Source organism: Molothrus ater, chromosome 5 (genome assembly GCF_012460135.2).
Source record: "Molothrus ater isolate BHLD 08-10-18 breed brown headed cowbird chromosome 5, BPBGC_Mater_1.1, whole genome shotgun sequence".
NCBI lineage: Eukaryota > Metazoa > Chordata > Aves > Passeriformes > Icteridae > Molothrus > Molothrus ater.
In genome coordinates, this window is record NC_050482.2 from 7,879,848 (window position 1) to 7,894,413 (window position 14,566).

Consider the following 14,566-nt stretch of genomic DNA (forward strand, 5'->3'; position numbering starts at 1 on the left):
TGATAATTTTCCAGCCTCACTTGAATTCAATACTTTTCACCTTTGAAGCTGTGTGGAAACCCAGGGCACCAGGAATATTTCCCTGTCTGCTCTGGGGTGCCCTGACCCCCAGGGGAGCACTGACTTTGACCCTCATTCATGGAGAAAGTTCCTGAACTCCAGAATAGACTAGAATCCACTAGGGCGTGAAGTAGATTGCAGAGAGTAGTGTAGGTGTATCACTTAGGTGGGAAATTTAGGTTTTGGGGTTTTTAGTATGTTGTGGATAGAAGCAAGATGGAGGGCACAGGGTGTCATCCTGGCCTTCTTCTTCATGCTTCTTCTTCCTCCTTCTTCGTGGGTTTGGGTGGCATTTTGTAATTGGGCAGAAAAGTCTGCATTGCAGCTCTTTGGGATCAGTTATTGGGTTGAAAGGGGAAATAATCCAGGTGTCAGCTCTTAATTGGAGAGTTTAGCTTTAAAAGACCTTGTAATGAAAGATTGTTGGCCATTTTTGTGGTGCTTTTCCAGTGCACTGAGCCTGGTGTGGACAGTGTGCAAAACTCTAGATAAGATAACAACAAACAAGAACCTGAAGACCAAAAAGATCCAGTGAGTCTCTCTTTTCTGACACAAAACCACTCCAGAAGGGTCTCCCCTGACAGGGGAGCCCCCTGGGAGGGCCCAGCCAGAGTCCCAGAAGTCGGGGGGGAATCAGCAACAGGTACCCCGGCAAAGCTATGATAGTTTCCCAGCCTCACTTGAATTCAATACTTTCCCCCTTTGAGCTGTGATGATTTCCCAGGCTCACTTGAATTCAATACTTTCCCCCTTTGAGCTGTGATGATTTCCCAGGCTCACTTGAATTCAATACTTTCCCCTTTGAGCTGTGATGATTTCCCAGGCTCACTTGAATTCAATAATTTTCCCCTTTGAGCTGTGATGATTTCCCAGGCTCACTTGAATTCAATACTTTCCCCCTTTGAGCTGTGATGATTTCCCAGGCTCACTTGAATTCAATACTTTCCCCTTTGAGCTGTGATGATTTCCCAGGCTCACTTGAATTCAATTCTTCTCCCCTTGGAGGCGGTGGTGCTTTGGTCTCGGAGCTGTCGAGCTCAGAGGCCGAGAGCAGCTGGAGTGCTCCAGTGCTCCAGCCCTGTGTGCACAGCACGGCCCCAGGGCAAGCACTAGAGCCTAAAATGACAGAAATGTTTCGCAAGAGAAGCTGATTTCACCCGGCTCTTGCTCAACAGCCGGGGAGCTCCCATGAGCCATCACCACTGACCTGCAGGAGGACCTTGGTGACAGGAATTGGAGCCACCAACAGAGCAACTGCTGTGACAGCTCCTGTCTGCAGCTGGTGTTCTTCTTTCTGATCTTCTCACCTACAGACCTGGCCTGGAAATCTCTTCTATCCAGCAAGAAGGAAATGGCCATGCTATTTCTCCTAAATTCCAGTGATATTTAGGGGAGTTTGTCTCTCAGGGGAAAAAGCCCCCTGGAATCCCTGGAGGGAGCAGGGTCAGGGGAAACCACAGAACTCATTTGAACAAAAAACTTACAATCTTTCCTGGAGGCACAACATTAAATGCATCTTAATTGGTTAATTTTCATCCTAAAATGCACTTGGAGAAAGGTTATATCCATGATGGTCTGGGGGACATCCAAGAGGAAAACTATTTTCTGAGACTAAGTGATGTAAATAGAAAAAATGAAATTAATTAAAAAGTAAAAAAAAAACCAAAACAAAAAAACCCCAAACCAATAGAAATTAATTTAAATAAAAATGTAAATACAATTTAATTATAAAATTAAAATAAATTTAAAAAATTAAAATAACAATAAAATTAATGCCCCCAGCCTTTCTCACATGCAAACCCATCATCAGCTCCAAAGCAGCAGCAGCAGCAGCAGCTGGGACATGGGATAACTTTGGCTAAGGAATGTATACAGCAAAAGTGTTTTACTGCCACCAATCCTAGCTCCAGGAATAATCCTTCTCTTTTATCTAGTTTAGGTGGGTAACTCATGTAGGGGAAGAGCACATGTGAGTTCATTTTTCAGCTCTAGCAGGATCAGATGTTTATAAATAAATAAGCCCCTAAAAATAAAATAAAATAAAATACAAAATAAGAAAAACACAACAGCTGTAAAACAAAGGTTGGGTTAGCTACCAGGAGAAGGTTTTACACCCAAAGGGTGGTTGGGCGCTGGAACAGGCTCGCAGGGCAGCGCTCACAGCCCTGAGCCTGGCAGAGATCAAGGAGGGTTTGGACGATGCCCTCGGGCACAGGGTGAGGTTTGTGGGTGTCCTGTGCACGGCCAGGAGTTGCACTGATGTTACCTTTGGGTCCCTTCCAACTCTGGATATTCTGCTTCTACGATTCTATGAGAGTAAAACACAATAAAGGAAAACAAAAGAAAAAAAAAGAATTAAAAAATAAAACCTATAATAAGAAAAATCAAATCGAGTCAAAAAAATCAAAAGAAAATAAAACCTATAATAAGAAAAATCAAATCGAATCAAAACCAAATCAAATCAGGCTTCTTCCTCCAAGCTGCCATATCATCATCCCTAATGAGATTTGCTCAAATACCGCAACTTTGTTGAGCAACAAATCGGCACCGGCAGCGCTGGCTCCGCCCCTCCCGCGCAGGCCGGGCCGGCGGCTCCGCACCCGCGGGGCCGCTCCCGCCGCTCCGCCCCGCCCGGTGCCGGGGCCGGAGCTGCTCCGCCCCTCCGGTGCCGGTGACAGTGCCGGTGCCGCCCCTCCGGTGCCGGTGACAGTGCCGGTGCCGCCCCTCCGGTGCCGGTGCCGCTCCCGTTCCCGCTGCCGGTGCCGGTTCGGCCCGCGGGGCGCGGAGCGGGCGGGGCGGAGGCGCAGGATGAGCGGGCGCCCCCCCGCGGCCGCCGGCGCAGCGCCCCCGCGCCATGGAGGGATTCCCCGCCCGCGGGTACGGCACCGGCGGCGCCGACAACCGGCCGCTCTTCGGGGAGACCTCGGCCAGGGTAAGGGACCCGCCACCCCCGGCACCCCGATCCCCCAAAACACCCCCCGGCAACGCGAACCGCGCCGGGGAAATGCAGCTGGGAGTCCTGTGGTGCCCCCCCCGTCCCCGCCCTGCCGGTGTGAATGCCCCCCGGTTATGAGGAGCCTCCTCCCGGCCGCCCCGGAGAGCGGCAGCTCGGCACCCACCCCTGCCCCCGGGCTCGGCACGGAGCGGCCCGCCCGAGCGAGGAACCTGCCCGAATCCTGCAAACAAATTTTAAAAATCCCTATGAAATAAGAAAGAATCCTCAGTCTCCCTCCAAAACAGCGTCAAAAATTAGAAAGGCTGCACCTCAATTAAAAAAATATTAAAGGAGCCCCTCAAATTCCAGAAAAAGGAAAAGCTCAAATTTGGCGTAATTATAAAAAAAACCCCTGAAATAAAACAAAAAAACCGTCTCCCAATTATTGCCCCAAACCAAAAATAATCCGTCAACCCCAAATAAACACCGCGCCAAATTTTTTAAAAAATCCGAACGACATCCCCAGAACTAAACTCTTCCAGCACGACCCCCTCCCCAAATAACTCACAAAACAATTCCCTCCCCCTCCCCGCAAGGAAATCAACTTTCATGTAATCCTCCCTAAAGCAACATCCCCCCAAAAGTATCGGCAACTTGGGGCTCGGGGTCCCAGGGTCGGGGGGACCCTCGGAGTGGGGCTGGGAAGGGCTTTGGGCAGGGGCAGGGGGTGACAGAGCCGCCGTGTCCCACCCGGGTGTGCCCTGCGGAGCCCGGGCCGCCTCTCACCCCGTCTGGGGGGACGGGGATGGGGACGGGGACGGGATGGGGTCGGGGATGGGGGGGCTGCGTCTGGTGCCCTCCTGGGCACTGATTTTCCTCCCGGGCTGGAGGAGCCGGCGGTGGCTCCTTCCTGGGCTGGCGTGTGGCAGCAGCGGCTCCTCAGGTGTCAATGCCCGCAAGCCGCTCGGCTCCCGGCGCTGCTGCGGGGCTTTGCCGGGGAGGGAGGGGGCTCCTGGGGCCGCCCGGCATCGGGATCCCTCGGGAACCACGGCACCTGGGGTGTCACATCATCATCCGTCCGTGACCTGGGGCTGTCCCCTGTCAGGAGGGGTTGCACACTCGTGTGGGTTTGGGGGGTGCAGGCTGAAACTGCCTGGGATTATTCAGAAGTGAATCAAGTCCATCACCGCCCTCCCTGCGAGAACTTGGAACTGCTGCTACAATTACAATGTTTAATGAGAACAAAGTGATACCCGCCGGATTTTCGGGGGAAAATGGAATGATGTGGAGGAGATGAAGTGAGGGAGGACAGGTACCCCACTGGCGGTGCTGCCCTGATGGGGCACTGGAGGTTTTGGGGCACCTGGGTCAGGGATTTTGGGAAGCTCCCAGCACTGGGCACTTCTGGGGACTGGGATGTGCCATCGGAGCAGGGAGGCAGTCCTGACATGTAACTCCCAAACTTTTCAGCCCAGGTTAAGCTTTCGATCCCTGATCTCTGTATTTTTCCAGCTACGCCTCTTCTCACAAGGGGGAGTGGTAAATAATAAAGGTGGGATGCTAAATTCAGTTCTGGGCTCTGGTGGGGATCCAGCGTCCTGCACTTCACCCCCTGCCTGTCTGCTGTGGCTTTTTTGGAACCTCTCAGATGGTTTCTTGCTGCTGTTCCCGTGTCCCACAGACAGGGGACCATGTGCTGGCCCGGGGTCCTTTCCTCCCTGGTTCACTGGGGTTGCTTAGGAACGGACGCTGGTGAGGTCCCGAGCTGGAATGTTCTGTGTCAGAAGTGGAAAAGCCAAACTTTGCCTTTAAATGGGAGCAGTCCGCCGGGAGGAGTGCCTGCCCACACCCCAGCTCTGCTTTTGGGTCTCTGCAAATGATGGCTGATACTGGCAAACCAGGATCCTCTGCTCAGGCTGGGAGGGCAGGGGCAGTGCTCGTGCCCCAGGAAGCCCTGAGTCAAAATCAGGGTTGCCAGCAATTGGAAATGGATGTAGAGATGGGGATTCCCTCTTCCTGCCTTCCTGCACTCTCCTGGTCCCCAAGCTGGTGACTTTGAGGGCAAAGCCACTCAAAGTGGGGATGGCAGAGCTGGGCAGCAGCATCCACTGCCTTGCCCTGTCATGGTCCAGCTGCTCCTGCCAAGCTGGCTCTCCTGTGTGATGCTGAGCAGAGACTGGGGCAAGGTGGTGCCAAGGAAGTGGCTGCTGGGCAAGGGGAGTGCAAGAACATGGCACAATGAATGCCAGGTGCTGTGGATGCAGCTCTGCTCCCAGGGATGCAGTGAGTGGTGTGAGACAAGGCAAAGGCACAGCTGCACAAAGGTGGCAAGGAGGGGACAGGGTGCCACAGGTGCAGCACTTGTCTCAGGAGAGAGGCTCAAAGTTGGGCTCCTCCATGGTGGGAGTGTTTGAGTGGTGGGAGTTGATTGGGAGTTAATTTGGAAGCAGAAGGCAATAGAGAGACTGAGCAGCTCAGGATGGGAATGATCTTTTGAGGACACACCAGGATGTCCCTGTGTCTTGCAGAGGGTGGGTGTCCAGCATGGCCCTGAGCACAGCCTGTTTAGCCTGTTTGCCTGCAGTTCCACCAGGCTGGGCCTGGCACTGCACTCAGGCATCCCCTATGGCTGCAATGGCTGCTGACCATCTGGACTTGCTGATGTAAGGCATAAAAATGGCCTTTGTGTCACTCCTGCCGAGATGGCACCAGGTACCCACGCTCCAGGGGACCTGCCCATTCCCTTCTCCTGGCCAAGCCTCTGCCAGGATCCCTGGGGGCTCAGCCCTTGTGCTGCTAACTTGGAGGATTCAGGGATGGAAGGTGCCGAGCTGGAATGGGGCAAAGAGCAAAGCTCTGTCAGAGCCTGTGGAGGGAGTGCAGATACAGTCTCAGCCTAGCCTCAGTTTCCCTGCTGCTCCAAGTGACCTTGACCCAGATCCTAAAGGATCCTGGATTGTCCCCTCCTGCTTTGCAAGGATTTGACACTTCCTGACCTTATGTCCCTTTCCCAGAGGCAGATGGAGGGAGACCTCTGCACTGCAGAGGCTCCCTGGGAGCAGTCTGATGCCTCCAGCCCCTGCAATCCCCTCCCCAGAGTAGAAGGACAGGGCAGAAACCCTCTTGTTTCAAAATGCATCTTGTGCAACAGTGGAACATGGAATTCATCCCCTGCCTGGCCAACATCTGGGGAGCTGGGGCTGAATGGGGACTGTATCAGAAATTGGGGTGTGTGTGCCAGTACCCTGGGCTGGTCCAGGTGACCTCAGGCTCTCTGTTTTGGTCCAGGTGACCTCAGGCTCTGCTGGGGTTTTTTTGTCTTTTTACTCCAGCAGCTATTGCAGTACATAGTGATGCTGGAGGAAAATCCTTCCTGAATCAGCTGTGCTGGTGGCAGGAGCCTGCTGTGCCAGCTGGGTGCCACACAAGGGTTGCCACAGCCAGTCCCTGCATGCCCAGCAGAGTGTGCCCAGGCCAGGCTGTGCACTCAGACGCTGTGTGGAGGTGAAAGCTCTGTCATCCCCAATCCCTTTAGCCGTCTTGGCCTCTGCCTGAGTATTTTTAACCTTTTTGCTGTGCTAAGCTGCCTGGGGCTGAAGTGTCAGTGGGCACTGGGGAATGCAGCCTCTCACTGCTTCACCAAGCCTGGGATTTCAGGATCAGTGTCTCTAATCCCTGCATCCTGAAATACCTTCTTGTGCCAGCAATGTGTTCTGAAAATTTCAGTGCCCTCAGGTTTAAACACAGGGAAGGGGCTGCCTTGGCCACAGGGACTGGATGCACTGCTGGCATCTGTACCTGGTCCTGGTGGCCCTGGGAGGTCCCTCAGTCAGCAGGGTGAGATGAGAGGTCCCTGGGCTGGGGGATGCTCTCTCCCACTCTGAAACTCAAGAGAGAAATGCTCCATGATTGCTGTCAAGCCTGACCCCCTTGTTTTCTCCTGCCAGTCCAGGCACAATGGGTCTCTAGTTAATGAGGAGCACAGTCATTCTGGATGGGGACTGACTGTGTGTCCATCCCTCTGAGCTCTCTGCAGAGCTGGCTGTGACCCTTGCTCACCAGGTGAGCCCTGCAGGCTGGTGACCCACTGCCAGTTCTGCAGGTGGCTCCCTGGCATTCCCTGCTGTCTCTCCTCCTGGCACAAGGGATCCAGTTGCTCACCTCTTGGCACCCTGAATGGAGGAGCAGAGCCTGAGTGCCAGCTCTGGTCCCCCTCTGTAACATTGCCTTGGTGGGCTCAGCCAGGTCTGCAATGCAAGGGCAGAGCAAAACTGCCATCCTCTCCTGGTGCTGGAGTGGCTTTTGGGGTAAGGACCCTTCCATGTGCTGCCCAAAGTCAGCTTTTAGTTCTTTATTTTAGGTGAGGAGGAGGAGTCCAGCTGAGCTGTCACAATGTGCTCTCATGGAGCATTTCATGCTTGCACTTTTCAAGCTGTTTCTCTCATTTGCCTTGCTCTCTTGTTTACTTCTCCTGGTTCCTTTTTGGGGTCAGTGGTGGGTATCCCATAGCTGGCTCTCAGTGGCTGCTGTCACATCACCAGCTGCATGTGTGGAAATGCCAGTGAGGAGAAGGGGTTTGTGCCTGGCTGGTGAGGACCTTGCAAAGGGGATGTTGGTGACAATTTCCTGTGGAGGGGGGGTCACGTCCTTCTGCTGCAGCCACTGCTGCTCCCCCACAGCCTGGGGCCTCTGGGCTGCAGGACTATCAGTGGTTTTGTTGTACAAAGAGGAGTTGGGGAGTAATAGGAGAGGTTTTGGAGTCTGCTTGCTGTGGCTCTGTCCCCAGGGCACAGCATCCACCTCTTCCTGAGCCACCTCAACCTGAGCTCCACAGCCTTAGGTAGGGCTGTGGTGTCCCACAAAACCAGGATTTGCTGCTCTCTGCCTCCTCTTTGCTTTGCTCTAGTGCCCTGCTGCTGTCCTGTGGTGCTTCTTGATGACCTGGGACTTCTCCCTCTACAAATCCAAATTCTAGGAGGGAAGAGCTGTGCAAGAGCAGGTGGAGGGAAGCCTGTGTTGCCCAGTGAAAGCATTTGGGCAAAATGCTTTCAAACTCCTTTCTCACTTTCCCTTCACCATATCTACTTAATGACTCTCAGAACACTTAGGAGAAGTCTGGGGTGTTTTCCCTCTGCACATTTTTTCTGCTGTGGCTGTTTTAGCCTTTGATTTGAGTTGTCAGCCATCTGGGGTGTCACACCTGGCTGTGTGCATGTGGTGATACATGTTTATACTCAGAGCAGCACCAGGGAGGAGGCAGTGTGCTGGCAGGGATTGGAATATTCTCCTTTTCCTTTGTTTTTTGCTCCAGAAGGTTCATCACTACAGGGTCTTGCTGTGGTGCTCCTCTGAGCCCACGGTCACACAGCCCAGTGTCACAGCCAGTCCCTGCCCTGCTGCCACTGGCATGGGACTGATGCTGTCACTGAGGGATCTTTGTCCCAGGACACACAAGGTTGTGTCCTCCCAGTTGTTCTACACTGATCAGGGGCAGCAGAAAGAAGTGTGGGGGGTGTCTGTCTGTCCAAGCAGGGCCACTGTGTGGCATCTTCAGATCTGCTGGCGTTAGGTTGGAGCATTTGGGGTGTGGGCAATGCTTCACCTCCTTGCAGCTGCCCACAAATTCCCACCTAAGACTCTATCAGTCTATTAATTCTCAGGCAGTGGGGCTAAAAAAAGCTTTTTCTGACAACCTCCATCTGTGCACTCCCACTTTAAAAAAAGATTTAAATACAATTTGCACAACTGTAATCAGTTTAGATGTGGCAGAGAAGCCATTTGCAAATGAGCAAACCTGCCTCATGAGGCCTTGACCAGTGCAACCTCCCTGGGGTCCAGGGAGGGAGGGGAAACCTTCCTGTGTGGCAGAGCTGAGCAGGGAGCCTTGGGTGTGTGCTGGCAATAATGTGGATCCTGGCTGATGCTCTCAGTGCTGTTGGGAAATGCTCTGTTTTATATGGTTTGGGGTTTTTTTTGTTGTTGGTTTTTTAGGTGCACATAACACTCTTCTCTTTTCTTCAGGACAGAATCATCAATCTAGTTGTTGGTGGCTTAACAACCTTGCTGCTTGTAGTAAGTATCTCCCATCCCTCCCCATGTTGCATCTTTAAGTGACAGGGAAGAAACCAGAATTCCTCCCCAAAAATGGCTGGTGAAGCTTCCAAAGAGGCTCTGATTTAGGGCAGGCAGTCATTTTGGGACATATCTGTCTTTTAAAGCTCTTTGACAACAGGAAAAGGGGAATACATTCCTTTAAGAGCTGCAATAAAATCCCAAAGTTCTCTGGCAGATTGTCCATCCTGGCTGAACATGAGGCTGGGTGAGACAACAAAGCACTTATGTGCCAGGAGAGCGTGTTTGCTTCTATTTCCTTCTATTTATGATTTATTGTCCTCTATTTATGGCTTATATAAGTCTTCCCAAAGTTTGTCCCTTTGTGTTGAGCTGTGCTTTCCCCAAGCTTTAAAGACAAACCAACACTGTCAGGACTGGAGACCATGAGTGTGGTCCATGGGGGGATTGTTGGAGAGCTGAGGTGCAGGGAGGCTGTGGGGACAGGTGAGGTGCCAGCTGGTGGAACACTTGGCTGAGGGGATGTGTCACAGACACATTTTATGAAAAATCCTTTCCTTAGGATTTTTCCTCCTGAGAAGCTGAGAAGCCTCAAGAACAAAATGTAAACAATGGTTATCTGCTGCTGTGGAATGCAACAGGTGCATCTGTGATTGGTCTCATGTGGTTGTTTCTAATTAATGGCCAATCACAGTCAGCTGGCTTGGACTCTGTCTGAGCCACAAGCCTTTGTTATTCATTCCTTCTTTTTCTATTCTTAGCCAGCCTTCTGATGAAATCCTTTCTTCTATTCTTTTAGTATAATTTTAATATAATATATACCATAAAATAATAAATCAAGCCTTCTGAAACATGGAGTCAGATCCTTGTCTCTTCCCTCATCCTCAAACCCCTGTAAACAAAATCACAGGGATGCTCCTGCATGGGCAGTGTGCACCCCAGGGCCTGATGGCTTCAGGGCCACTTGGAGGGTGGTTTCTGGCAAGGAGCCAGCGTGGCAAAGCTTTTGGCAAAGTCTTTTTCCCACTCCTCTCAGCTGTATCAAAGCAGTTTTCCTCCAGACTTGCACATTTTCCTTCAGCTCCTCGGGGTGGGAGGCAGAGGCCAGGGAGGGGCGTGCAGATCAGGATGTGAGCGCTGCTCTGCTCCAGCCCTTGGGCTGAGCCTCTTCTCTCTGCAGCTCTGGAAATCCAGAGTGAAATCCTCATCTTTGTTTTCCTCCATACAGGTCACTCTAATCAGTGCTTTTGTCTTCCCACAACTACCTCCAAAACCTGTGAATGTATTTTTTGCTTTCTGCATCTCCTTGTGTTGCATTTCTGCTGGCATTCTTGTAAGTACCGCCACGTTTGCCGTGCTTTTGAGTCGATGGCTTTGAATAAAATCTGCTTTACGTGGTGCTGCCTTCTTTTTTACACTCTCCTAGAAAAGCTTTCCTGCCTCCATAACACAAGCTGACAATGAAGGAGTGGCAGTGAGTTTTGTATTTACTGCAGAGTAAGTGTGTGAACTGAGACAGCTCCTGCAGCCCAGCTGTGGTGCAAGACTTGTCACCTCTGTGGCACTGCCACTGGAGTCACAGAGGAGGAGACCAGGGAGCAGAGCACTGAAGTGGGAATGCAGAGATGGATTATGCTGCAAAGTGGGATCAGCCATGCACTTGCATTAGTCAGTGCCCTTTCAAACACAGGGGATGGGTTACAGGGGTAGGAAGCTATAGCAAGTGGAAGATGTTCCTCTACTCAACAACTGCAGAATTCCAAGGGAGCTGGTCCCAAGCACTGGCAAAGGGAACTGGCAGGTCTGAGTTCACAGAATCACAGAATGGTTTGGGTTGGAAGGACCATGTAGTCCAACCCTCCTTCCATGGGCAGGGACATTGGTGGCTCCTTCTTCTGCTGTATCTTTTCACACTTGGAGCATTCTCCTTCCTCCAGCTGTGACCTGGAGCAGCCCTGAACCCCTCCCTGCTGGGTATGCTGGGAAGTTGCTCTGCATTGCCTGGCCAGTCCCAGGTTTTGATCCTACAGCTGGTGGCCACAACTCTGCCCAGAATAGACTGTGTTAGTGCAAAGCTGCTGTTTGTCCTCATCCACCAGGGTGGAGCCAGCTCTGAGAGTTAAAGCTACCCTCCCTCCCTCCCTCCCTCTCAGCAAAGCTGACCAGACAGCACATGTCCTCAGGGCCTGTTTCACATACAGACACACACACTCAGTCCCTCTGGCCAGAGGAAGCTGGATTGTTTTACAGGAAGGAAAAAAATCCCAAAACTAAATCTGCAAGTTGCCAATTCAGTTACCAAAAATAGTTTCCTTAGAATACCTGGCTTTTTGAAATAACACAAACTCCTCTTCTCTTCTAGATCTACTGGTATCGACAAGGAGACCTGGAACCCAAATTTAGAAATCTAATTTACTACATATTGTTTTCTATTGTCATGTTATGTATATGTGCCAACCTGTACTTCCATGAAGTGGGTAAATGAAGGACATTGGGAATACCCAGCAATGATGCTGCTGTGTCAGACTGCTTCCAGCTCAGCTCTCAGCTCTACTCGAGACATCCAAGTGAGAACCATCAGCCTGAGAGGAAAGAAGTGGGTTGTGCAAGGATAAATCAGTACATGATTTTCATGTAAATGTATATGTAATGTCCCTCTTGTTGGGGAGAATTATTGCCATAAGACGTGACATTCTGCTTTTTTTTGAAGAGCTACTGTTGCGCTTAATGAACATTCCAGTTGTACTGATGTTTCAGAATGGCACAAGCTTTTTCATTTTGGAAAAAACTGCACTTTTTTTTATTATTGTACAAATAAACTGCAGCACTGAAAGGATCTGTGGCAGTATAAATAAATGGCATCTTACAGTCAAGTAAGACAAATACTCTTTATTTTGTTGAAACTGAATATACAATTATTTCTGTTCCCTAGGCAACCATTTAAAACTACAACTTGTTTTTCACATTAACAAAACCACAGACTGAAAAAGACCAACTCTTGATTATGAAGAGCTAATTACAGAAATAAATAAAATAATTTATACAAGTCTTTAGTTTCTATAGCTTTTTCTCTTGATTCCTAGCTAACAGGCTGCTGTTCAGCCTAGTGTCTGTTTCAAACAATGCAGGAATTGATTGGCCTTCTTTGCCTCGAGGCCCTGTGTCCAGACTCTCACAGAGCTATTCCTCCAAGACTTTGCCACCTCCACACCACTCCCCATTTGCTAACTTGCTGCAAAAATCACGTCTGGAGGTGGCTGGTAGTGTCAGGTAAACAGCAACAGAGACAAACGTTCCAACCTACTCACAACAATCTCCAAGAAATCCCAAGCTTGTTGGGGGAGGCTGGTGGGTCCCAGTAGCTTCCCTTTCTCATAGCCCTTTCCTTTTTATTTAGCTTGCTGTAGTGATGAAAGAAAAAAAAAAAAACAACAAAAAACCCCAAGATTTTCCACAAGTTATCTTTCTGAGCTCTGTCCATTGCCAGCAATGGACTCATCAGGAACAAGCAGACCAGGCAAGTCCCATAAGCTTCTGCCTTCTTCCTATGCCACAGACATATGAACGAGTCAGGTGAGATGGGAACACACACCACTGCTTCACGATGCTGCCCATGCTCCCTGAAGTCTCTGATGGAACTTACTCCTTCCTGAAACGTAACAGTCTCTTACTCCATGTGTTACAAGAGTCAGTAAGTGCAAAAATCCTCACCCATTCTTCATGAAACCTGTGCAAACTACTACTTGCTGCAGCACTAAGAGGCTACAGTCCACAATCCTTGACCTCTGTCCAGTTTTCCACGTGTGCAGTTCAGCACATCAGTAACAAGTCAGATCAGAACTGACTGGATGGAGCTGAGCACTGTGAGCACTGCAACAGAGGCTCTTCAGCACACTGGAACACCCCAGTGAGACGTGGCACCTCAGTCCTCCCTCCTGATGAGGGCAACAGCCTGAGCAGAGAAAGTGCACCGTAGTCATTTCACACTGGAAGCTTCTGTTCAAAGAGACAGACTGTGAGTGCTTTCTTTGGAGATGTGGCACAGGTTGTAACTAACCTCACAATGCAAACATGGTCAATAGGAAATGGACACCACTGCTGCTTCTCAGTGACAGCTCACTAAATCCTCAACATCCTTTGAATCTTCTGAGTCAGGACTGCCCAACGATGAGCCAATAATGTGCGACCCATCTCCATGGTGCTGTAGGATAGGATCTGGCAAGGGACAAAAAGCATTAAAACTATTGCTGTGCCATTATAACAACATATAAAATACAAACTTAGGAGACAGGAAATGTAGCCTGGAATTCTAACCAATTACAGGCAGTGTTGCTCAAACTAGGCACTTTGCAATCTCTAGATTCACAGGATCACAGAATAGCTGGGGATAGAAGGGACCTGTGGAGATCCCCTAGTCCAACCCCCTGCTAAAGCTGGTTCAGCCAGAGCACTTTGCACAGGACCACATCCAGGTGGGGTTTGAGCATCTTTAGAGAAGGTAACTGATAACCAATACGGATGGATATGATGCAATGGTGTGACTCTCACACTTGCATCCATCAGGCACTGCACTATCAGTGCTGACCCTCTGATGGCTCTACAGGGAGATGCTTCCTCTGGGGAGGAGTATTTGTTAGCTTACTTGCAGTTTGATAGCACTGATATGTAAAATTATTTAAGAGAAAGCAAGGAAGTATGAAGTGTTGTCTGCAGAGACTCAGAAGCTCTGTACACTGCTTTAATCACATGGACTGTCATACCTGTGAGAGTTGTCAAGGGCAAGACTGATTCATTATCCATATCATCTGCTGCCTGGATAAAACCATGGGAAGAAGGAACAATAAGCACAGTCTCATCATCTATTGTAGGCTGATCAACTTGTTCTTCTATTGTTGGGGAACCCAGGTCCTGCACAACACAGAACAGGCCATGAGAGTGTATTCCTGGTAGCATAAATAAAAACCTGCATTGCTCAGCCATACTCCACTCTGAATGAATTTTATCTCATTAAATTGAAATGTCACCACCTGAGATAGTTTATTTCAGCATTTCCAGGGCATGTTATCTTTGTGCAGGCACCCAAAAACAAGATGAGAAAAATTTTACCCTGTTAAGCAATGTGGAGAGGAAGGGAGACACTGCAAGGTGGTGTTCCCTTGCAAGTCAAGTATTAAGTCTGTGAAGAGGAATAATTAGGCTTTTCCACTACTTTCTGTCTAGATGCTCTGAGACTGAAGCATTACCATTATAGCACTTACCTGCTCCACAAACCCAACAGCTTTACCTTACCTTAAGTTTCACAACTCCTGTTGTTAAGTTTTAACTGACACTGAACACAGAGCTCAAAAGACCCCCTTCATTTACTGTGCCTTGCTTAGTCTGTCACTGGCTGGAATGTCCTTGGCTCCAGACATTTTTTTTGCTGAACCTAATGGTACCATAAGATTGGCAACACATTGATTCCTTCCAGGTACAATTATCAATACCCTCATTCTCTTC

The 14,566-nt window shown here is 50.0% G+C and overlaps 2 protein-coding genes across 4 annotated transcripts in view; one reads left to right on the forward strand and one right to left on the reverse strand.

Annotated features, from left to right (window-relative positions):
• The first annotated feature begins 2,701 nt into the window (after window positions 1-2,701).
• On the forward strand, window positions 2,702-11,940 carry TMEM243 (transmembrane protein 243). Its single transcript, XM_036400593.2, has 4 exons — window positions 2,702-2,992; window positions 9,017-9,067; window positions 10,296-10,400; window positions 11,430-11,940. The coding sequence occupies exons 1-4, from the start codon at window positions 2,915-2,917 to the stop codon at window positions 11,550-11,552; spliced, it is 357 nt and encodes a 118-aa protein (XP_036256486.1). The 5' UTR covers window positions 2,702-2,914; the 3' UTR covers window positions 11,553-11,940.
• A 1-nt stretch (window position 11,941) lies between these two features.
• The window catches only part of DMTF1 (cyclin D binding myb like transcription factor 1), a 28,968-nt gene continuing 26,343 nt past the window's right edge, over window positions 11,942-14,566 (reverse strand). For all 3 annotated transcript variants that reach the window (XM_036400592.2, XM_036400591.2, XM_036400590.2), the window contains exons 16-17: window positions 13,828-13,975; window positions 11,942-13,282 (exon numbers count right to left, since the gene is read on the reverse strand). In XM_036400592.2, the coding sequence (XP_036256485.1) occupies window positions 13,173-13,282; window positions 13,828-13,975 (258 nt within the window). In that variant the 3' untranslated portion in view covers window positions 11,942-13,172. The remainder of the gene's footprint in view (window positions 13,283-13,827; window positions 13,976-14,566) is intronic.